Source organism: Eubalaena glacialis, chromosome 3 (assembly GCF_028564815.1).
Source record: "Eubalaena glacialis isolate mEubGla1 chromosome 3, mEubGla1.1.hap2.+ XY, whole genome shotgun sequence".
NCBI lineage: Eukaryota > Metazoa > Chordata > Mammalia > Artiodactyla > Balaenidae > Eubalaena > Eubalaena glacialis.
Window position 1 is genome coordinate 188448259 of NC_083718.1, and position 24750 is coordinate 188473008.

The 24750-nt window shown below is 50.0% G+C and overlaps 1 protein-coding gene across 1 annotated transcript; it reads left to right on the top strand.

The window, feature by feature from the left end:
• The first annotated feature begins 1927 nt into the window (after window positions 1-1927).
• ENO1 (enolase 1) lies at window positions 1928-16127 on the top strand. Its single transcript, XM_061185023.1, has 12 exons — window positions 1928-2041; window positions 4452-4545; window positions 7030-7125; window positions 8527-8585; window positions 10249-10318; window positions 10771-10904; window positions 11290-11512; window positions 12657-12854; window positions 13467-13668; window positions 14082-14190; window positions 14440-14498; window positions 15694-16127. The coding sequence occupies exons 2-12, from the start codon at window positions 4461-4463 to the stop codon at window positions 15761-15763; spliced, it is 1305 nt and encodes a 434-aa protein (XP_061041006.1). The 5' UTR covers window positions 1928-2041; window positions 4452-4460; the 3' UTR covers window positions 15764-16127.
• Window positions 16128-24750: the final 8623 nt, after the last annotated feature.

Genomic DNA, 24750 nt, shown 5'->3' on the forward strand with positions numbered 1-24750 from the left:
CTAAATGCCTGGAACAAGGTAAATGCCCCTGCACTGGACTGAAGGCGCACACGAGTCCCACAGCCTGCTAGCAAAGCCTCAGGAGCTGTGGAGACAGGCAGGGCATTTGGCAGCTTGTGGATTTTGGAAAGGATCTGAGGGCACCTCTCATTAACAGTTGAGCTACAATTTGAGGTCGAAGTGCTGGCTCAGAACACTGTGCTGTGGCCTCCAAGAATCTTGCAACAGCAGCAGTCTGAGATCATGTTCTACATCTGATTTCCTGCTAGGAATCACTGGTTGTGGCCAGAGAACCGTTTTAAGAGCCATGTCTATCTTTATCTCTCTAACCATTTTAACATAAAACGAAAGAGATTGTTTTGGAGCCCTTTCAGGGCCACACCTTAGAATTGCTCTGAAAATAAGAGCTCTAAGTGTCTGATTTCTGTTGAGTTCTTAAGGTTTAGGAGATGGTGGCTGTTGATTTAGCTGCTGAGTCATGGGGCTGGGATCTTGGTCTTAAGCAGTCTGAAACACCAGTGTATTGCTGGGGAAATCACAAACTCTGCTTGCAAAATTCACATAATTCTTTAGGAAACATTTTACAATTTCCTTGTTGCTTTTTTGCTGAATTTAATCCTAAAGTTCTTTCTTCTTAGTCAATGGAAAACAAATACAGTGGACTCAATAGGCCTTCAGCTTTACCCAAGGCTAGGAATTAAGGAATAAAAGCAGTTTTTGCAGCTGACCAGAAGAAATAATAATTAAAATCAAATATACACTCGAATCTCTCCATGCAAGGCAACGGGTTAAGTATGGAGATGTACGACATTGTTTTAGCTCTCAGACTTACAGACCAAGAGGAGCGCTAAGAAAATACAAAAATAACTCTATTAGAAAACGAAGCCCTGCCTTGAGCGTGTGTTGCGGGGTCGGGAGGAGATGTGCTGCAGAACTGATCTGAAATGGCTATCAGTTCTTTCTTCATCAGAAGGGGAAAATAACTGCACCCACTCTTGCCTGTTTTTCATTTGTCAGACTACTCTGGAATATTACCCGTTTTGAACTTTGAGAAATTCCCCGAGTCTGTGTGAAATTCCATTCCCAAATCAGTACAAGTATGGTTCACATGTATGGGAAAAGGAGGTATAGAAGCTTACTTTCAAGATCCAACATTAACAAGAGCCGAAGAATGAACTAACCCTGGGCACGCACGTGGAGGAGTGCCTGGCACGTAGGAAGCGCTGTAATTAAGGGAAAGCGAACATTCCTTCGGCTCTTGGCCTAATAACTCCTGTGTGACCGACGCAAGGACAAAGGGACCGGGTCACTTTGGCGGACGGCCGGGCGCGCAGGGCGCAGGCGCGGGGGGACACACGTGGCCGGGCTCGCGACTCCGCGGCCCGGGAGCGGGGTCCGGGCGCGCGGCCGCCAACGTCTCCAGGACGTCGGGGGTCTCAGGCACCGCGCTGAGGGGCGACGGGTGGGGCGGCCGGGAAGGGCGAGCCGCGAAAGTCGTCACCAAGGTCGTGGGCCGGACGTGCGGCGCCGGGGCGACGCGGCGTGCGTGCGGGACTCGGAGTACGTGACGGAGCCCCGAGCCCTCATGCCGGCCGCGCCGCCCCGCCCCTCCCCCGAGGCCCCGGCGCCACAGACTCCGCTCAGCCGCGGGTCCCAGCGGCGGGCGGGAGTGAAGGGGGACGGGGGCTCGCCCGCATCCTCACATAGCCGCGGGGGAGTGGGGGCGCCCAGCCCGACCCCGCCCCAACTACCCGAGACGTCGCCCCCTCTTCCAGTTCCCGGCGCCCGCAGTCCCACCCCTCCCTCGGAGGCGGGGGCCCGAGTGACGGCGTGCTGGGCCAATGGCGAGGCAGCGCGGAGGCGGTGGGCTTGAGGGGCGGGAAGTGGGCGGGGTCCCCTCGAGCTCGGCAGGAAGTCCAGGCAGGCGGAGCGGAGACGAGCTCGCTGAACTTGGAACGTCCGGACGTTGCGCGTTAACGCTCACCCTCGGCGGCCGCGGCACCCTCTGCTTCTCTCTCGTGCGGCGACCTCAGGCGGCCGGGTGAGGACTGAAGAAAGGGCTGCCGAGCAAGCGCCCGGGCAGGCGGCGCGTGGGTGCCCCGGGCCCGCGGGCGCTCCTGCCTCTCAGACGGCGTGCCCGGGGGTTCGGCGGGGAAGGGGCGGGTCGGCGCGCGCGAGCGGCCTCCCCGGGCCAGAGTCGCGGCCCGAGGCGGGGGCGCGGCGCCCGGTTTCTCCAGAGGCGAAGGTGCAGCTCAGCCTGTGATTACGAGTTACGGGGCCGCGTCACTGTCCCGGGAGGTTAGAGGTAGAACACGCGGTCACCAGGACAGCAGGCGGTGAGGGTGGAAGGTGTGGCGAGCGCTCCAGGCCTAACCCGCGTGCTCATTAAAGCCAGGCTCTTCCGAGAATGGAGAAAGGGGGCCGGAAAAGGAGAGAGGCCCGGGAAGCTGCAGCCCACCCCACCCCCGGCCCCGCGCCCCTGCCTCCCGCTGGTGGCCCTCGGCCTGGCGCCTGAGTGTCCAGCCCGTCGCTGCTCCGGAATGAGCAGGGACTGATCTGCCTTCAGAAGGCACTTGATCTGGAGGGGACTGCAGCGGAGCCGTGGGGTCATTGGAAGCCCTGCAGGCGACCTCGCCCAAGTCGGGCGCGAGGCGCTCCCTGCTCCCTGGGCTGGCCACCAACAATCGGCCCCTGATCTGACAGAAAAAGGATGTACTTTGAGAATACTTCCTGTTCGCTGCTTCCTCGGCAATGTGGTCTTCCCCCTGGGCGGTGTGGGCAGCCGGTTGACCTGCTTCCGGGGCACACCTAGGCCCCGGCTGCCCGGTGTGCTCGTGCCGCCCCCGGTCCGGGCTTCAGTCCAGGCAGATAAAAGGCTGTGCAGGCTCCTAGTCAGACCCACCTTCCGCCCTGCCTGTGCTCCCTGCATTTTAATGACTTCGGAGAAAAGTTTTTCTATCTAATTTCAAGAGAAGTTGAATTTTATTTTCACATCGTGGAATCAGTCGACTGCCTTGTTTTATATCACTAAAATAAAACCAGAAATGAAATCTTACAACTGTATGATGAGGAAGTGTAATGAAGATGTGCTTAAAAGTGCATGTAAAATCTATGAAGTAAATCAGTGGTGGCCTGGGGTTACAGTGACTGGAAATGGCCTCTGGGGACTTTTTTGGGGCGATCAGTGTTACACGGGTATATGATTTGCCAAAACTCAAAGTTAACTAAAATTTTAAAACTAAAAGATTTTAAACAAATTTGCCTTTTTGAGATAAAAACTAGATACCTTTTTATTGGCTAATGAATAAAACTCCATTGTTACAAAGAAAAAACAAAGCCACAGAAGTGACTTCAGTATCTAATTTTGAAACTTAAAAAGATGCCATTTGCTGCTTCAGAACATTCCAGAGAAGATAATGGAGAGGAGCCCAGCTAGATAATGGCTTCCAAACACTGATTTGGTTCCTCTCCTCCACTTCAGTCCTACAAGTAGTTCGATTCTGTTGTTCCTTGGAGCGCCTCTGGGGGAAAAAAGCAAGAAAGGGGCTTTCTTTGAGCTGCTGATATTTGTTCTCTGTAGCTGCAGACCACCTCCCTCCCCTTCTTTCTAAAGGTGTTTTCAGAGGAAAGCTCTTCCCTTGGCGTATCCTGGTGCTCAAAGATAGAATCCTTTCTCTAGTTACAGATCACGACATTTCATAATTAAGTTTTTTAAATGGGGTGAAATGCCCATTGAAAGCAACACTGACTAGATAATGTTATTTGTATGCCCTGTCTTGCTAAAGGCCCAAGTACTGTGAGGTTTGAAAGGCTCAGAAATTGGCAAAGATCACAGCACATAGACCAAGGAGCTCATTCCTGGCCTCCAGACTCAGAATTTCTAACTGATTATCCAACATCGACCAATTGAGCCTTCTCCTGCTACCTCGGGTTTTACTTGATGAACTGTGTTCCCAACTTTTAATTCACTGTTCCACTACAAACCAGATTTTCCTCCTCCTCACCCCCCCCCCTTTTTTTTTAATCCTAGATGGGTTTTCTTGTGGCCTTCACGTCCCCTTGGTCCTGATTTGGTCCCTTTCCCATGGCCCCGCGCCTACCCTCGTTGGTAACTAATGACAGCCAGTTTCAGACTCTCTCCTCTTCAGGCACTCTGCACGCCATCAACGTGTGAATCTTGCCCGCCAGCACGCGCACTGCCGGGCTTTCTTTGCCTGTAGGACAAGACCTGAACTACTAGGGCCTTGCAGAGCTGCCCCTACCTACTTTTTAGGAACAATTCCCAGTGCTCTCCAGCAGGCATTTTCTGCCACTCCAGTCAGCCTTCCTACATCCAGTTTTTAGTTTATGCAGACTCTTTCTAGTCTAGGGGTCCTCAGAAGTGACCCCTTGCATAATGAGTCGAGGCTGCCTTATGGTTTATGGAAAATATGGACTGTGCTTCCCCACAGAAATTCACCATGTCTATCCTCAAGATCCACGCCAGAGAGATCTTCGACTCTCGTGGGAATCCCACTGTTGAGGTTGATCTCTACACCTCAAAAGGTATGGGCCACCTTTGTTTCTATAGTCCCTACACCACACTCCACTTTTTAAAACTTCAAATGACAGAGCCTTAGGCAAGAAAACGTCTGTTGTGGTAAAAGCCCTTCTTTCTGGTCTGCACATGCTGGTAGGCTGTGGTTCCCCAGTGGGGGAAGGTTGGGAGGGTTTTAAGGCAAGAGGTCCTTGTCTTGGTGCTTCTTGGTACGTAGAGCAGAGCACAGGTTGGCTGCTAGGTCAGTGAGGTGGGGAGGTAATGTGATAACCTTGTCCCTAAAAGGGCCTATCACTAGTTTGCTTCACAGCTTGCTGTGACCAAATACGTAGATACGGCGTGAGAGGATGGATCTTTCTTCCTTGAAAAGGAGAAAGATTAGGGGAGTACAAGGGTATATATAGCGCTCTTATCTCCGTTTCGAGAAATCACTCTTAGAGGATCCGGGACAGTTTTTACTTTGGGGTGCTGGAACATTCCAGAAGCTCATATTTTTACCTGGCTGTAAGTCCCCGTAGGAAGAATTTGCCCACATGAGAAAAGAATAGAATGGGAACCCTTAAAAGCTCCCCCATTTTTCTTTTTTATTTTAAGAAACTGTAGTGCTTCCCTAGCCCTGCGTTACCTGCAGCAATGTCTCAGCTGTTTTCTAAATGGTTGAAGCTGGAAAAGGAACTTCAGGCAGCATCACCCAGTGGTGCTGAACACAGACCTGCCGGTCGGAGCTGAGTCATGGTCTGAATCACAGGCCTGGCTGTGGAACCCTTCCCTTCCTGTCCTCCCTTCCCCCTTGCCCAGAGATGAAGGCCCCTCGAGTCGAGATTCACTGGGCAGGAGTCTGCCTTTGGGTACTGTCGGGGTGCCCTCAGAACACGCTTCCTTCTGGGCATGTGCCTTGTGGCAAATGCCGTGTGTTCTCAGAAGATGGCGAGAATTTCCTTTCAGCTTATGAAACTGGCACACTTAGTCAGAGAGTGGAACTTTCCACTTGGAAATTAATGGACTTTGAACAAAGAAAAAAGACCCAGGACACTAGAAGATTGTTGGGAGGGGGAATTTTCTTTGAAACTCTTTAAAATGACTAAAATCAATGTCTTTTGACATTTAAATGAATGGAACTTTCTCTTATATGTCTTAATCCTTTCAAGAAAAGAAAAATTAACAGGAAGTCATAAATTTGTTAAGAACCTTTCATCACTTCTTTCTTTCTTAGAATTTATTTTTTAGACCAGTTTTAGGTTCACAGCAAAATTGAGTGGAAGGTACAGAGCATTCCCGTCTACCCCCTGTCCCCACTATCACCGCCACCACCAGAGCAGTACCTTTGTTACAGTCGAACCTGCGTTGACACATCATCACCCAAAGTCCATAGTTGACATTAGGGTCACTCTTGCTTTCCTCATTTCTTCATCTGGTCCAGCGCCTGATGGATACAGAGAAAGCCAGGGCCTGTGTCGAGAAGAACGTGTGTCCTGCTGGTCACACCGTCAGTGCGGTGGCACAGGCATGCAACCAAGTATGACTGCAATACTTGGTTGGGTTTTTCCTCTTGGTTCATTTGCCTTCACATCTCCCGCATACCTCAGATGGGGAAATCCCTAACGGTTTCAAGGAGATTCAAGAGGCTGCCCACACTTCCTGCTCCCCTAACCCTTCTGCCCTGTGTAACCGGATTTCTGCAGTACCTTTCTTGGCACTGTCTGTCCTTCTCCAAGAAGATTTGCCGTTTTTCTGCTCCACAGTCTAGGCTTAACCAGGCAGCTGGTTTCTGTATCTGCGGGATTGTGCAGTGCATGCTCGATTGGGTTCTCGTGTTACTGTGCTTATTCCGTTTCTCTTCCAATCTGTCCTGTTTTCTGGTTTCCTGTTATGCAGAGAACCCCCGAATAGCATTTATTGCTCCCTAAGCTGAGGCAGGTGAGCTGTAGAGATACCTCCTGAGCCAGCGCTTTCAAGGCTGGAAAGCTAGCAGCCTGATCTCACTGGCCTAAGGGAAGCTTGGCCACGGTGCTCTACAGCTGGACTGTCTAAAATAGCCCAGTGTTTTCGTGGGTTACTAGCTGCTAGACAAGCTTAAATCCCGTAGGTGGCTTGCATTGTATTTCTTTTAGGCCGCGCTGCTGGGGGTGGTCCACGGCCCAGCTCCGGGGCACCAGTGGGGAGCTTTGAGAGGTGTGGGCTCAGACCTCCCATTTGTTTTGGAATCTGCACTTTAACCCACAGGTGATACGTGTGCACGTTAAAATCTGAGAAGCTCTGCTCTAGACCTTTTTCTTTAGAGAAATTCATCAGCTATGCTGTAGTGTCTGCAGTGCAGAATCATAAAAACATGAAAGGCAGGAGGAGCAGCCCGTCTGAGTCTTGCCGTTGTTGGGAGGAAGTAACCCTTTCCTAAGGGCAGCTGCCCTCTGTGAGCGGGGAGGGACTTGGGCGAGGGCGGGAGCTATTTCTTAGTCATTAACTGTTTTTCGCCCTCCTCTCTCCACATCCAGGTCTCTTCAGAGCTGCTGTGCCCAGTGGCGCCTCAACTGGTATCTACGAGGCCCTGGAGCTCCGGGACAATGACAAGACGCGCTACATGGGCAAAGGTAAGCGCCGAGCCCAGGCCGGCCCCCGGCAGCCACAGCCTGCCTCCTGCTCCCCGCGGCTTGCGTTTGAGGGTAGCAGGCCTCTGATTCGGCCCAGAGTGTGGGCGCCGCACGTGGAGGAGCTGGGAGAGCTGGCTGATTGGTTCCAGCATCCCTGACCCTGGAGCTCAGGGCAGGCGTTTTAACACTTACTTCTACTGCGGTTTGTCTCCAATCTGTGAAGAACTCTTGGTTGGGTCAGGGGATGTGGGAGAAGAAGAAGACAAGTTATCTAGTACTAAGGAGCAGCCTCCCATCCTCCGGGAGGGCTCTGAGGGCCTTCCGGGCCATCAGGCCTCTTCAGGGTCTAGTCGTGGAGGAGAAGAGCTCCCGAAGGCCTGGCTGATGGCTCACCATTGATGGCCTGTCGTTGTCTTTCGGTCTCTCTGGCAGAGCCAGCCTCCTCTGGGCTGTATGCACACGGGCTGGGTACTGTGTTGGCAGTGTTCACCTTTCTGTAGATAGAACCTGTGTGGCCAAACTACAGAAAAGCAGATAGGGCTAGACTGGGCGTTCTCAACGGGGACGGGAATTGGTTCTGGAGAGGAAGCAAAAACGTATCATGACACTTCATGATTTGTGGCCCTCTGAAGGGCCACACGTGTAGACAGGTGGAGGGCACATGTGCTGCCAACTCTCCAGGGAGGGCGATGAGGAAAGAGTCCAGAAACGCCGCAGGGGAGGAGGCGAGGGCGAGGTGGGGCTGGGGGCGCTGGGCCAGGGTCACAGCGCCCCACTGGAGGGAGGGAGCTTGTGCAGAGAGCTCTCCCCAGGGGCCTTGCTGGCGGCCCAGGCCGTACGTGCCTACAGCAGCAGGACAGTGCTGTGCCCTGGCTGTAATGAGGACAGATGCACGGTCCCTGCAGCGTTCTCCCTGTCTTCCTGTTTCCTCTCTTTCTCTCACTCAGCCTCCTGCACAGCCTGTTCTCTTCTCAGTCTTTCTTTTTTCCTTCTCTGCCCATCTCTACTGGTCAGGTGTCTCCAGACCCATTAAGTATATTAACGAGTTCCTGGCACCAGCCCTGTGCACACAGGTAATACATACATTGGGCGTCCTTTAGTCTCTGCAGCTGGCCTGTCCAGTGCATGGTCTTGCCAACTAACCTCCCTTCAGACATTCTGGATGGTTGCTCTGTGTGCGGCTCTAACCCTTGGGGGTCCTAGGTAAGAGCACTCAGACTGGGCCAGAAAGCCCTCCGATTCCGGGGGGGAGAGGGCGATGGGGATTTGAAGGAGGTCCCATTGAAGGTCTTTGGTGGGCTCTGAATATCTGGGTTAACGTGGTGAGTGGTTCTCTCCAGCAATGCTGCTCAAGCCTGTCTTTCATTAATGTCGGTAATTTGATTTGATTATTCCTTCTAGGTGTCTCAAAGGCTGTTGAGCACATCAATAAAACTATTGCGCCTGCCCTGGTTAGCAAGGTAGGACCTGCCTCCTGATAACTAATGTATATTAATGCTATCAGAGCGCCTCCCAGGCCAGCCCAGGAGGCTTTCCTGTTCATGGAAGAGCTTATTCTGAGAGCTAAAGAAGCCAGTTGGATTCCCTGTCGTGCATGCGAATAACTTCGCCTTTCCTAACGCACCCTCTGCCTGTCCATGTGTCCATGGCTAACAGCGCATGGAATTGGATCCGAGGGACGGGAGGCTCTTAGAGCCTTGATGTTTCCCCACAGCCATCTTGACCTTCGGGGAGTTAAGATGCAGATTTTAAGAGCGGCTCTCAGGGGCGTTCAATGTAGTATCCGTGGCGACTGACTCATTTTTCATGAACTGTGGAATTATTTACTGTGTTTTTAAACAGCAGAACTCCCGTTATATAAAATCCTACTTGAAGCCTCAATGCGTCAAACAGATAAAAGTGGCGCTGCTTTAGGTGAAGTGGGTCTGGGGCTTGGTCTCGTTTATCCTCCCTCCAGCCCTGCTCTCCGTAACTATGGCCCTTTCTCGGGTCCAAACCCAGCCTCGGCCTGTGTGTCCTCCTTGGTATGGCCCCTCTCCCGGCTCCACCCTGTACGCCGGGGGCAAGCGGCTCCTCTGCTGATCCTCTCCCCAGCTTGCCTGCTGTGGCCTGGCCCACATGGCTGTCTGTAATGGGTCCCCAGGCGGAGGTTTTCAGCACTGCCCTGCCACGCACACCTTCCGGCCCAGCCTCCTGGGGCCCTCCACACACCGCTGTTCTTTGTGCCTCAGCGCCCTCACCTGGCCTGACTGACAGTGAGCAGGGCTTTCCTGGACATTTTTCTTTACTTGGGGGAGACAAACTTCAGTCTAACTCTTGGTGAGGGTTGGCCTCAAGCCATCTGCTGGGGTGGCTTCTAACTTTACCCAAAGATGCCTTGTCACGAAAGCAAAAGATGCCAAATTGTTAACATGGCATGATGGACTTACAGATTCTGGTTTTCTTTCATATTTTAGCTTTTATATAAGAAACGTTATAAATAACATGCTGGTATCATTCACTTACGGAGTTTTTAAAGTAATGCCGACCTTTATTACATTACTTCGAGCCAGTTTTTAAGACACCAGTTTTATTTATACTCTCACCAAAAATAGTCATTTTCATCAGTCGTCAAACATTTTGCTAAATGATTGTGGACTACGTACAAAACTCGTATCTCCCATCAGATGATGGAGTTTGCTGTCACTGAGGGCAGCCGAGTGACGGCAGAAACTGACTTTGATGGTAAAGAACAATGAATTCTGTTATTTGCTGCCCCAAAAGTCACACTGCTTTGGAGTAATTCCTTCTTTATCCTGAACCAGACAATTCTGCCTCATGTGTAATGTGACCTCGGACTCCCTCAGTAGACTCCCCTTTATGACATGAGGACCATGCATTGTCGGATCCCTCGTGCTTGGAGAAATGCCTGATGCTCTTAAAGCAAGTGAAGGACATTGTTCTGTCTCCCCATTTTCTCTTGGCATTCCCCCCTTTTTTTGCCTGCCAAACACATGGATAACATAGAATTGATCTGGGCTTTGCACGGTTCCAAGGGTTGATGGCTCTGTGACAGGAGGGCACAGAGCATGCAGGTAGAGGCACCACTCCCTCCCAAGCAGCTTATCCTCCGTCTCCCTGTAGAAACTGAACGTCGTGGAGCAGGAGAAGATCGACAAGCTGATGATAGAGATGGATGGCACAGAAAATAAATGTGAGTGGCCTGAGGTGGGGTCTTTGCCAGGAAGATTGTGGCTTCTTCTGAAGACCCTTGAAGTCCTTTGGGGAGAGGTCGTGTCGTCCCTAACGATGAATTACGTAACTGTCTGCGGTCCTCCCCTAACTCTAATAAATCACATTTTTAAATATCAGGAGCATAGCCAGCTGACAGCAGCAGGCATGTAGGGTTACTCAGAAGAGGCTCGTGCTTTATATAATCGAGCAATTTGTGGAATTTTCCAGAGTCCCATGGACCAAAGAAAGGGCTTTCTCTTTGGGGGAAAAAGCAGCCTACATGGAAGGCTATTGCATTTCTGGTGTGAATGTGCAAAGGAGATAGAAAGGAAAAGGTTCCGAATACAATCCAGGGTGCACACAGTAGCGCAGGCGGGGAGGCGGGAAGGCTGGTGAGTAAGAAATCCCTTAACATAACCTGTTCTGTTCTAGCCAAGTTTGGTGCGAACGCCATCCTAGGCGTGTCCCTGGCTGTGTGCAAGGCTGGCGCCGTTGAGAAGGGGGTGCCCCTGTACCGCCACATCGCCGACTTGGCTGGCAATGCCGAGGTCATCCTGCCAGTTCCGGTGAGTGGCGAGCGTTCGCTTTCTCATGGGGTTCCGAGACCTCCCGCCGCTTGACCTCATCCACGGGTGACTCTCCAGCACACGGGTAGAGCAGGCTCTGGGGGTCTCGGCTGCAAATAACTCCGCCGCCACCAGCTAAGAGTGACCTTGAGCAGGTGACGCAGCCGCCCTGCACCCATCTCCTTACTTGTCGATGGGAGATGAAAATTGTACCTGCCTTGTCGGGTTGTGTGCACTTGTGGTGGTAGTGACCGCAGTGCAGAGAGACCTGGTGGCTTCAGAGCCGCACGGGCCCCACGTGGGAGCCATGCAGCTAGGCATCGGGGGGCTGCTGAGGGGTGGGACCCCCCCGGGCCTGGAGCTGTACTTGTCTCTCTCCCCACAGGCTTTCAACGTCATCAACGGGGGCTCTCACGCTGGCAACAAGCTGGCCATGCAGGAGTTCATGATCCTCCCCGTCGGGGCCGAAAACTTCCGGGAGGCCATGCGCATCGGAGCGGAGGTGTACCACAACCTGAAGAACGTGATCAAGGAGAAATACGGGAAAGACGCCACCAACGTGGGAGACGAAGGCGGGTTTGCTCCCAACATCCTGGAGAACAAAGAAGGTAGAGGCTCCAGAGGAAGCCCCTGGATTTCTGAGCACCGCCCCCAACGTCTGCGAGCCTTCCACGCCTGCCCTCAGAGGCGCTGCTCTTTCCACCTTTCGTTCATTAAGTAGCAAAATGCAAAACCCTGCAGATGTGGGAGCTAGCGCTTCATTTTTTTAAAAAAAAAAAAAATCACGAGAAATTTTCTTATTAATTCGACTTCTGAACGGCCTGATGATTTGCTTAAACTGGGCTGACGGTGGGCTAGGGAGGTGGTTCGTTTTCTTGCTGTCGTCCTTGCTCCCCCAGCGATGGCAAAGGTTTGCAACCTGCTCCGTGTTCAAGGATGCTGGCTGCGATGAGGACTGCTGTCAGTAACCGTTTCGGGTCATTCAGCCGCCCTAATGCTGCACAGGCTTTATTTAGCTTTGAATCCTTAGGCACAGGATTAAATGTGAGAGTTGAGTAGAGAATACAGAAGTCTTAGGAAAAGAATTCATGGATGAATTTTTTGTTTTAGAAGAAAAAGTAGGGTTCCAAGCATATTTCATTGCCTTCAAGGATGGTTAGTGAAAGAAAATGTCCATCCTGCTCTTTGGGTCAGTCATACGAAATTGCTGACGTTCGGCTATTTTAACCTATAAAAAGTGGCCCTTCACGCGGTTTGAATCTTGGGGATCTTTGTTGTGGAACAGGGGCCGGTGTCTGTCAGTTTCCCGACCAGCAGCGCTGCTGAGCGAGGCCGACCCTGAGCCTGGGCCGGACAGCAGAGCTGGGGCGGGGTCCTCGCTGTGCGGGCCCCCCCGTCCACTGGGCTCCCTCTTGGATCTCAGCCTTGGCTCTATTTACTAGTTCGGCGGGACAGCTGATCTCAGCTGGTCACTGTATCTTGGCCGGCACAGCTGTTCTTTGGTGCTAAATTTGGGAGCATTTGTCAGTGAAAAAGCCTCTTAGGGTCCATTTCCAACTTGGCCATGCACTAGTGCCCCTGACCAATGGTTTCTTGCCCCAGAGCAGAAAAGAGTAACTGGAATCTTTGAAACTGGTGCTTGGGGCCAGAGCACCTCTTCCTCTTCCGGTACGGTTCCCATTTGGCAGAGTTAAAGGGGAATTTTGTCTCCATCCTCCTGGTTTCCAGACTCTCACCGCCATCTCTTTCCAGCCCTGGAGCTGCTGAAGAACGCCATCGGGAAGGCCGGCTACACCGATAAGGTCGTCATCGGCATGGATGTGGCTGCCTCTGAGTTCTTCCGGTCGGGCAAGTATGACCTGGACTTCAAGTCACCCGATGACCCCAGCAGGTACATCACAGCCGACGAGCTGGCCAGCCTGTACAAGTCCTTCATCAGGGACCACCCAGGTGAGTGCTCCCGGGCGGCTGCAGGTGTGCGAGTGGCTGGAGCCTTCACTGGGTGCTTGGTGCCGCAGAGCGGGCAGCCGGCCAGCCGTGGTGCGGTATGATCGCCGCCTGAGCAAACGTGGTCCTGGCTCCGCTGACAGTGAGGAAAGGAGCCTTGAGAGCCAGGACCACTGGGTGCTTCTAGGCTCTGCGTCACCTGATGCACACGGGAGAGGGGACACAGAGGCACAGAGTGGGTTAGAACTTGCCCAGGGGCACACAGCAAATGGTGGAGCAGGTGTTCAGACCGGGAGGCGTCTATAAGTCCCTGCGTTTAACGTTAAGTAACTTGGTGGAAGCGGAGCCAGGACCCAAAGCCCGGTCTTCACCGCTCTGGGCCTACAGCTCTGTTTTTACTCTCGGTGGCACTAAACTCAAACCACCCTGGGCAGCAAGTTTCCCACTTAACAACTGTGGGGTTGGGGGATCGCAGGTGACTGCAGTCCTGGTCCCAGGAGGGGGTTGGGAGGCCAGGTGAGGCGGGAGGGAGGGCGGGAGGGGGCTCGGGGGTGCTGCGGGTCAGCAGCCTGGGAGGCCACACTGATGGAACACGCTCTGCCCTGCTCTGCTCAGTGGTGTCCATCGAGGACCCCTTCGACCAGGATGACTGGGAAGCTTGGCAGAAGTTCACTGCCAGCGCGGGAATCCAGGTGGTGGGGGATGACCTCACCGTGACCAACCCCAAGCGGATTTCCAAGGCTGTGAGTGAGAAATCGTGCAACTGCCTCCTGCTCAAAGTGAACCAGATCGGCTCCGTGACCGAGTCCCTGCAGGCGTAAGTGCCCTTGCACGGAGGGAGGGGGCCCTCCTGACTGGAACTCCTGGTGGCGTTTAAAGTAAGCTTTGGCCCCTAGGGGATCGGGGCGTTGGGCAGTTGTGTTCTAATCCTGACCACTTGGTGGCCCTACACTCCTGATTTAATATCACACGGAGAACGTTTGTCAGGAGACACACGTCTCTCTCCCTCAAGGAGTCTGAATCCCAGTTTTTCAAACGTGACTAGAGAGCAGAGAAAGGTCCTCGGGCCCTTCAGAGGAGGGCGAGGGTTACCCTCTTCCCCAGCAGTTGGGAGCTCAGGGCTGCCTCGGGCCCCCCACCGGGAGTGATGAGTCATGGCCTCAGGAGGCCAGAAGGGGCCACAGTGCCCAGGCAGTGGACCCATGCCGTCTGGTTGTCCCTGGCTTCTAGGTGCAAGCTGGCCCAGTCCAATGGGTGGGGCGTCATGGTGTCACATCGCTCCGGGGAGACTGAAGACACCTTCATCGCCGACCTGGTGGTGGGACTGTGCACCGGGCAGGTAAAGAGCTCCCTGGGGTGAAGGGTGCTCCCTGCTTCTCTCTCTGACCTCAACTTCCTGAGCACAGACTGGGGGGGCAGGGGGGAGAATGGGGTCCTGGGTGCCCCTTTTATCCCCTCCTTCCTAGGGCCAGGGATCCTCTTTAAGAAATTGCTGGCTCTCTGCCGTGGCACCCTCCCCTTGTCCAAAATGCCCATGAAGATTCAGCGTCCACTGTAAGCAACTGTGGCCTTTCTTTCCTCCTTCCAGATCAAGACTGGTGCACCGTGCCGATCCGAGCGCTTGGCCAAGTACAATCAGATCCTCAGGTAAAGCGGCTGCCTTCGCTGCCTGTGTGGGCTTGCTTGGTCTCCAGGAGGAGCCCCTGGCCCTGTGGGGCTGGTACGAGGGTGGGGCAGGGGCCCTGGCCCGATATGTTAGGGTGGGACGGGTCGGGTGCCTGGCAGCGTTGGCCCAGAGCGGGGCCTGCTCCACATGATGCTGCCATCTTCTGGTGGGAGAGGGAACTGGCTCCCCTTTAGACAACTGATGCTCTCATTTTACACCCTTGTTTTGTGGACAAAGATACCAGAGCTCAGAGAGAGGAAGAAAAATTGCCAAAGGGCAAACAGCAGGGTTTCCACTCTTCAGCGCCTTCTGACATTCTGGTCCCTCCCCTTTTTTGTCTCAGTGTGTCCTTGGGAAGCACCTATAAACACAGGGAGACCTGCCCTTTTGTTATTTTATTACAGTCTTGAAGGGAAAAGGAACGTCCATTTTATAAGTCCTCCCACATTACCCTGTCTTTAAAACTTTATCCTGGAAAATTTCAAGCATATAAAAAATCAGTGAACAGTAGAATGTACTCCCTTCCCCATTATCTGGATACACCAGCTGTCTGTATTCCTCCATGTTTTGTCTCTTTACACCCTTTTTTCATGGAGAATTTTAAAGCAAATTCAGGCATCTTTTGATTTCACTTGTATATATTTCTTTCAGATAAAGACTTATTTTTGTTTTTTAACATAATCACTCTACAGTGATGATGCCCACGATTAGTGGTAATATCAATACCCTTTTTTTTTTTTGATATCAGGATCCAAACAGAGTTCACACTAATGAGTGCCCCCTTCTTATTTCCCTGTGCCATTTGTTGCAGAAACTGGGTTATCCTTGCATTGAAAAAACATTTTCTTAAATATTCTAAGAAATAGCAGTCCTACCATTTCTTCTCCTTTGTCCTTCAGAAACATTGGGGGGAAGAGAAGGAAGGCGAAGGGGTAGCCGGTGGACAACTTGTTGGGTGAATTGGGTGGACGGAGAGAGCCGAATGCTCTTCTATTCCTGGCATCTCCAAGAAGCTCACATTTAGGGGAATAGTTAGACAGACTGGGCGATGGTTGGGTCCCCAACTTCCTGGCAGGAAGTGTGTCTTTGACCACTTCTCTGGGTGGGAAAACTTACTGCATTGAGGTGTGACTTCTCTCTTTCCCTCCCCGTCTCTCTATCTTTCTGCTTCCTAAGAATTGAAGAGGAACTGGGCAGCAAGGCCAAGTTTGCCGGCAGGAACTTCAGAAACCCCCTCGCTAATTAAGCTGTGTGCGGGTGAGCCCTGCGGTCACTCGTCGGCTAATTAGACCTGCTCCTGATGTCACCTGGTCAGCTCGAGGCCCCCACCGATGCTCTGAGGGGCCTCTGATAGTTAACTGCCCTCTCCCCTTCCTGTGACGTTCTCACTGCTTCCTTAGACCCGCTGCAGAAGCCGAGCTTGACCATCTGGAACCCTGCTGGAAACCCTAGCTCTCTAATCATATAATTGGCCCAAATCATTGTTTTTCTCACCTCGCTTCCACCAAGTGTCTGGAGCCATGTGTATCTGCATTGTAATCTCCGAGGCGTCCACAGGCAAGATCCCCGGTGGTTTTGTGTGCAAAATAAAAAGGCCTCAGTGACCCATAGGGATGCTCTGTGTGTGTATGAAGTGGTCCGTCAGTCTGTCCTCGCGTCTTGAGTATTCATGGAGCACCTCTACAAGAGCTGAGGCTTTGTGTCATGACAGAAGGGGAAGAGGAGTTTGTGCAGGATGTCGCGTAAGCCCTGGGGAAGGGCCGGTTTGGGAAGAGGTGAGAGACGGGGCAGCCCGTGCCCTTCCACAGCAGCTCGGGCAGCGCCCAGAGGCCTGACTGGAGGATCAGACATGTTAATTTGGGAGAAAAGACAAGTGCAGAGCTCTCGCAGATTACCTCAAGGACAGCAGCTTCTAGGTCACACCATGAGTCCAAACCAGGGGGAAGCTGAGCGTCCTGGGCAGGCTGAGGGGCAGGTTCTCTATCCTTAGGGGAAACTGGTAAAAGAATGGTTAGAGGTAGCTCTGGGGCAGTAGGAGGGCATCCAGAGGGTCTTGGAGAACCCTATTTAGATACATTAAAATTTAATTTTGGGACTTCCCTGATGGTCCCGTGGTTAAGACTCCACACCCCAAATGCAGGGGGCATGGGTTCGATCCCTGGTCGGGGAACTAAAATCCTGCATGCTGCACAGCATGGCCTAAAAAATTGAAAAAAAAATGTTTTTAATTTAATTTCTTTCCTCATTTTCACTAACCTGATTTCAAGTGCTCAGAAGCTCCACGTGGCTGATGCTCACTGAGTTGGGTACCACGGGTGTGAAGCATTAGCATTGCAGAAAGCACCATTCTGGAGAAATGACTAAGCACCAGTGAGACATGAAATACTATGGTTGCTCTGAATTGGGTTATAATACCTGGCGAGGCCCCCCAGTGGACATTGTTGTTATTGCTCATGTGTATCAGGGTTTAACCCAAGAAGCAGAACCAGTAGAAGGTACATATATTAAGGGATTTATCACAAGGAATTGGCTCCTGTGATTGTGGCTAAGCTAATCCACAATCCATAGGGCAGCCAGTCAGAAGGGAGGGTGACCAGGACACAGGTGAAATTTCTCTTGGGTCAGCCCTGCTTTTAAGACCTTTCACCTGATTCAGGCCCACCTAGATCATCCAAGATCATTCCTTGTTCAAAGTCAACAGATAAGTGGTTTTAATTATGTCTGCAGAATAGCTTCACAGTAATACCTAGATTAGTATTTGACTAAACAGTAGGACTCAAGTCATGTCACAAAGCCACCACCCCTTTTGAACTTGGCAACCACACACATACGTCTTAAACCATAACTTAATCTCCAAATAATGACAAAACGCTGCTTCACCTAATGTGGTACAGCTCTCCTGTGTACAGCCAAAACCACTCGCCTGTCCCAGCTTTGTATGACTGGTTTCCATCTAAAAACTGACTCTGCAAGGAAGTGGGTCGAACTCGGCCTGACAGTCTCACTAGAATGTTTGTTCATCCAAACTTTAGAGCAGCAAGTTAGCATTAGTGTCTCTAAACTTGGTTTCATGTCAACATTTCCTGACACTTTTATTTTAAAACAATGGCAGTTAAACGCATTTTTCACTCTTGGGTTGAAGGGCAAGGAGCCCTTTCAGATCTGCTCCACCTGGAAGGAAGGCTGCTGGGGCCTCCCTGGCCCTGGGGACACTGAGCCCCTGGGGAGGATGGTTGACAGCTCTGACCCAGCAGAGACAAGCACGAAGCATGTTCCTGATGCGGATGGGCAGGAGTAGGCCAGGAGGAATTGCAGACCATTGGCCTCTTCCTGGGGGCCCTGTCTGAAGCAGGACAGGCAACGTTAATTCTGAGTTTCCAGAAAGCCACTCTTGGGCTTCAAGATGACCTGTGACGTTAAACATTTCTCTGGATCACAACTGCAGGAACTTAAAGTGTTTTTAAAGCAAACATCTCTGGTAGTAGTCTCTGGACTTGCATTATGTGTTTTCTTTTTAAATTTTAACCTCATAATACAAATACTTTCCCGCAAAATATTTACTTTTCATCTGTGGTTGTCTTCCAACTTCCAGATTCCTGCAACATTAGAACAAAAATCAACTGAAAAGTTGAAACAGTGTAGTTTGCAAACTTGGCCATACATTGGAATCACCTCGGAAGCCTTTAAGTCTCCCATTGCCCAGACCAAGTAAATCAGAACCTCAGAGTAGAAACCAAAGACAGTATTAAAAGTTTCCCAGCTGACTCCAATGTGCAGCTCAGCTTGAGAAGCACTAGAGTACAGGAGATGGATTGCAGGATTGGTGATGACCAGGCAGGCCTAGAATGCCAGGCTTCCCCTGAAAAAAAACCCGCCCGCCCTGGTAATTTTATTTTTGTTGAATGCAGCTGAGGCCGGAAGATGGCGTCCGAAGGCAGTCAACTCAGGCCACAGAGCTGCGAGCTGTGCCATTTGCAGGGAGGGAGCCCGGACAGGAGCCTGGCTCTTGACTAAGAATTCTGTGTACAGTCAGCTCTCCTCCCAGCAGTGGAGATCCTGCTCCCCACAGCAGCCCAAGCTCATGCAGTGCAGTGGCTGAGAGCACAGCAGGAGCTGGACCACCTAGGTTTGGATTCTGGCCCTCCCACTGAACAACTGAACAAATCTGTACGATGAGGCTAATACTCCAATAGTGCTACCTCATGGCTTATTACAGAGTATTATAAATGGTCACATCAACTTAGGCTCCCACCCAGCATAGAATGAATTAAACCATCAGGTGCTGATACACTTACCTAGGAAGAGGTACAGGGCATAGGGAAAGAGGAGGAAGGTCTTTAGAGCATATAAAGCACCTGTGGCCATGACTGAACAAAAAGGGACAGAGTCTGGAGTGGAAAGTTCACAGCAACCTGGGAGAAGTGTGGGGACCCACTGAACCAACCTCAGTGACGTATAATTAACATTCAGTAACAGGCACCTGTTTTAAGTATACAGTTTGATGTGTTTTCACATATACGCCTGGGTAACCAGCACCACCACCACAACGGACCGTTTCCAACACCCCCAAGAGTTCCTTGAGCCCCTTCCCGGCTAATCCCCACCCCCAACCCCCAAACGCAGGCAACCTAGTATTGTTTTTTTTTTTTAGTTCAAATGAGTTGTCAAAATCTAAAAAACAGATTCCTTGTAAAAAAAGAAATCTTGCCTGGTAGCGCAGTGGTTAAGAATCTGCCTGCCAATGCAGGGGACACGGATTCGAGCCCTGGTCCGGGAAGATCCCACATGCCACGGAGTAACTAAGCCCGTGCGCCACAACTACTGAGCCTGTGCTCTAGAGCCCGCGAGCCAAAACTACTGAGCCCACATGCCACAACTACTGAAGCCCACGTGCCTAGAGCCCATGCTCTGCAACAAGAGAAGCCACCGCAATGAGAAGCCCGCGCACCGCAATGAAGAGTGGCCCCTGCTCGCCGCAACTAGAGAAAGCCTGTGTGCAACTACAAAGACCCAACACAGCCAAAAATAAATAAATACATTTATTATTTTTTTAAATTCCAATTTCTGCGTTCTAATGGATTGGAAAATTGCCAACACTGGGCCCGCATTCCTAGAAGACAGCAGTTGGCCACCATTTTTTTTTTAAGCCGTTTTTTTTTAATATTTATTTATTTATTTATTTTTGGCTGCGTCGGGTCTTAGTTGTGGCACGCAGGACCTTTCATTGCGGCACGAGGGCTTCTCTGTAGTTGTGGCCCTCAGGCTCAGTAGTTGCAGTGAGTGGGCTTAGTTGCCCCGCGGCATGTGGGATCTTACTTCCCCGACCAGGGATTGAATCTGGGCCCTCGGCAGTGAAAGCCCAGTGTCCTAACCCCTGGACCGCCAGGGATTCTTCTGCAGGCAGCCCCCTGCCTCCTGCTTCCCTTAGTTACATGCCTGCCCAGCCCTCCACGGCTTTTGAATTGGCCACCCCTGGTCCACGGTCTCTTCTGCAGGCCGACGTTGTCCCAAATCTTTCCTTTTTGTAAGAACCCTCTATCCCCAAGGGTTCCGGAGTTCAGGTCCGCCAGGGCTCCTCTGCCATTGACAACTCATCTCCCGGTGCCTCCAGGTAGTAACGACTCCCCAGACGCAGCCTTGAACGTGTCAGCTCATCTAGGCCCATAAATGTGGCCGGCAAGGCACCACCTTCATCCAGTTCTGCTCTAGGGGGAGGCCAGCCCAGCCTTCTTCCTGCCCATCTTGCTGCAAAGTGTGAGGGCTTGGTAATCAGGGCTGCCATCCACAGGGACCAGGAATGATAGCAGACTCATTTGCATATGTGACCTAAGACAGTAATTAAACGCAGGTGCCCCAGGGGTGAGGAGTAAGCACATTAATTCAGGAGCAATTAAAACCCTCCAACATCACTGTCACACAGCCACCACTTCTGAGACCGGCTGTAACTAATGACAATCACCTTTGGGCCCCCTCTTTTGGCCACCAGACTGCCACCATGACTGCACATTCTTGAGGGGGGCACTCTCGTGCCTAAGCGGGGGCAGCTTCCCCAGACGCTCGGTCTTTCTGTAGGGCCCCTGATGCTATTATGGACAAGTTACTGTGAAAGACAATGCTTTAGTCTTTTTCTTTTTCTTTTTTTTGGTGGCAAAATGTACATAGCAAAATTTACCATTTTAACCATTGTTAAGTGTACAATTGGCTGGCGTTAAGTACATCCAAAGCTTTCATAACCATCACCACTATCTATTTCCAGAAGTTTTTCATCATCCCAAACAAATTCTACACCCGTTAAGCAATAATTCCCCATTCTCCTCCCCCACCCTAACTCCTGGTAACTTTTATTCTATTTTCTGTCTCTGGGTGTAAATTTGCCTATTCGAGATATTTTATATAAGGGGATTCATACAATAGTCATCTGGCTTATTTCACTTGGTGTAATGTTTTCAAGGTTTATACATGTTGGAGCCTGTGTCAATACTTCATTCCTTTTTATGGCTGAGTAATGTTCCATTTTATAGATATACCACATATATCCATTCATTTGTTGATAGACACTTGGGTGGTTTCTACCTTTTGGTTATTGCCAGTAATGCTTCTATGAACCTGGGTGCACAAATATCTGTTTTAGCCCCTGCTTTCGATTCTTTTTGGTATGTACTTAGCAGTGGAATTGCTAGGTCACATGGTAATTCTATGTTTACCTTTTTGAGGAAATACTAAGCCATTTTCCACTGCAGCTGCACCATTTTACCTTCTCACCAGTAATGTATGAAGGTTCCAATTTCTCCACATTCTTATCAACACTTGTTATTTTCCATTTTTTTTTTATTATGGCCATCCCAGTAGGTGTTACGTGATATCTCACTATGGGTTTGATTTGCATTTCCCTAGTGTCTAATGATGTTGAACACCTTTTCATGTGCTTATTGGCCATTTTTTAATCTTTCCAAGTCACTTGGCCATTTTTTTATTTGGTGTCTTGTTCCTGAGTCATAGAGTTCTTTATATTTTTTTGGATCCTATTAGATATATGATTTGCAAATATTCTCTCCCATTCTGTAGTTTGTTTTTTCACTTTCTTGTAGTCTCTTTTAAACTTTTTTTTTTTTTTGGCCAGGCCACGCGGCTTGCAGGATCTTAGTTCCCAGACCAGGGATTGAACCTGGGCCCTCAGCAGTGAAAGCGCGGAATCCTAACCACTGGACCAGCAGGGAATTCCCACCTTGTAGTGTCTTTTGATACACAAAAGTTTCTAATTTGAAGTCCAAGTTATCTATTTTTCCTTTTGTTGCTTGTGCTTTTGGTGTCATGTTTAAGAAACCATTGTCAAACCCAAGATTATGGGGACTTCCCTGGTGGTCCAGTGGGTAAGACTCCGTGCTCTGAATGCAGGGGGCCCAGGTTCGATCCCTGGTTGCGGAACAAGATCCCGCATGCCACAACTAAGAAGCCCCCATGCCGCAACTAAAAAAAAAAAAAAAAAAAAAAAAAGATCCCACATGCTGCAACTAAGACCCAGCTCAGCCTAAATAAATAAATAAATATTAAAAAAAAAAAAAATCCAAGGTTATGAAGATTTGCCCCTGTGTTTTCTCCTAAGAGTTTTATGGTTTTAACTCTTGTATTTAGGTTTTTTTTTTTTTTTTTTTGGCTGCGTCGGGTCTTCGTTTCTGCACACAGGCTTTCTCTAGTTGCAGCAAGTGGGGGCTATTCTTTGTTGTGATGCGCGGGCTTCTCATTGCAGTGGCTTCTCTTGTTGCGGAGCACGGGCTCTAGGTGTGCAGACTTCAGTAGTTGTGGCTCGCGGGCTCTAGAGTTGTGGTGCACAGGCTCTAGAGCACAGGCTCAGTAGTTGTGGCACACGGGCTTAGCTGCTCTGCGGCATGTGGGATCTTCCTGGACCAGGGCTCGAACCCATGTCCCCTGAGTTGGCAGGCGGATTCTTAACCACTGCGCCACCAGGGAACTACTGACTTCTTGCAGTGGTGTGTCACCTTCTTTGAGCCTTGGACCCCCTTTGAAACGAGTGTTATGGATCCTCCTCCCTTGCAAAAAGTGCATGTGTCAGGTGCTCACACACACGTGTACACACATGCACACACACACTCACATTTTCTTCATATAATCTCGGGGGTTCCGTGGCATTAGAGTCAGATGTGTCCTTAAATGTTGGGAATAAGCATTTGCTCCTGGCTTAAAATGTGGACCATGCTCTTTAAATCACTTTTTAAAATAAATGAGTGCTGTGCACAAGCCCGTTTAAAGGATCTGTGCTTGACTCACAGATATAGAGAACAGACTTGTGGTTATCAATGGGGAGGGGAGGATTGGGAGTTTGGGATTAACAGATGCAAACTATTATATATGGGATGGATAAACAACAAGGTGCTGCTGTACAGCACAGGAACTATATTCAATATCCTGTGATAAGCCATAATGGAAAAGAAGATGAAAAAGAATATATGCATAACTGAATCACCTTGCTGTACAGCAGAAATTAACACAACATTGTAAATCAACTATACTTCAATAAAATTGAAAGAAAAAAGAAAAAAAGTAAAGAGCCTGTGCTTGGACTTCCCTGGTGGCACAGTGGTTAAGAATCCGCCTGCCAGAAGTTGAGACACAGATGTAGAGAACAGACATATGGACACCAAGGGGGGAAAACTGCGGTGGGGTGGGGATGGTGGTGTGCTGAATTGGGCGATTGGGATTGACATGTATACACTGATGTGTACAAAATTGATGACTAATAAGAACCTGCAGTATAAAAAAACAAACAAACAAAACAACTAATACTAAACTTTCATTGGGTGATTTGTATGGAAATATGTTAATATAAATGTTTCAGACATTACATGAAATTTCTAAAAATCTTATATGTTCTGGTATAATGTTATAAGTCATAATCCTAGTTATTACTTTAAAATGTATATCTCAGAAATAACTAATTTTCTTGTCAACTGCATTATTATGAACTTTCATCAAATCTTTAACCGTGGTCATTTTTAAGTCTTTTGTCATTTACAGACAGTTCTGGGTGTACTCTGATGCTTTTGCAAATATGTTCCTATAAAAGGGTTTCATCTTCAAGAAATTCATGGAAAAGACTCTGACAAGTACAGGTTTCTGGTAACTGACTGTACTGCTGAACTGAATGAATACGCATTTTCAGAACTCTAATGAAAAACTGATGAACTCATAAAAGTGCTAACAAAAGATCAAGATTAAAAAAAAAATTAATTACATGGGACTGAGTGAACTGATGAGGATGAGTATAATTTTTGTGACTTTCTGTTTGAATTAAAAAAAAAAAATCCCACAAGGACTCAGAGGCAAAGAATATACAAATCAATTTTCACTGCAAAGTAAAGGAGCTGCTACAGTGGAGGATTACTGGACTGAATGTCAATATTATGACATAGTATGAGTGTGTTTCATGTTTGGTAATTGCAATCATTGTTGCTTTTGTTGTGGTCATCCATGTACAATGCTTGATGTCAGTCTATTTATCTCTTGTAAAAATAAAATACAATGCGTGTGTGTGTGTGAAAAAAAAAAAAAAAAAGAATCCGCCTGCCAATGCATGGGACACGGGTTCGATCCCTGGTCTGGGAAGATCCCACGTGCCGCGGACCAACTAAGTCCGTGTGCCACAACTACTGAGCCTGTGCTCTAGAGCCCACGAGCCACAACTGCTGAGCCCATGCACCACAAGTACTGAAGCCCGTGTGCCACAACTACCGAAGCCCACTCGCCTAGAGCCCATGCTCTGCAACAAGAGAAGTCACCGCAATGAGAAGCCCGCACACCGCAACGAAGAGTAGCCCTCGCACGCCACAACTAGAGAAAGCTCACATGCAGCAATGAAGACCCAATGCAGCCAAAAAATAATAATAATAATAATAATAAATAAAATAAAAAGAGTCTGTGCTTAGTGATGTAACAAAGTCTAGAGCAGCGTCTAGTCTGGACTAACCAGTTGGCTTCACACCAGTTACTTGTCTTCCCCCCACACCCCCCTTAAACATTTCTTCATGGCTCTGTGATTCTAGGAACACCCACATGGGAGTCAGGAAGCTGGAACTGTATTTAGGCCAAGAGGAGGGAGGCCAATTCCCCATCACTGAGGCTCAGTCTCCTCTCACAACAAAGACAACATTTGGATTAGTCAGCAGTTCTCAAAGTGAGGTCTGGGGACCCTTTTCGGGGTCTGTGGGGTCAAAACGA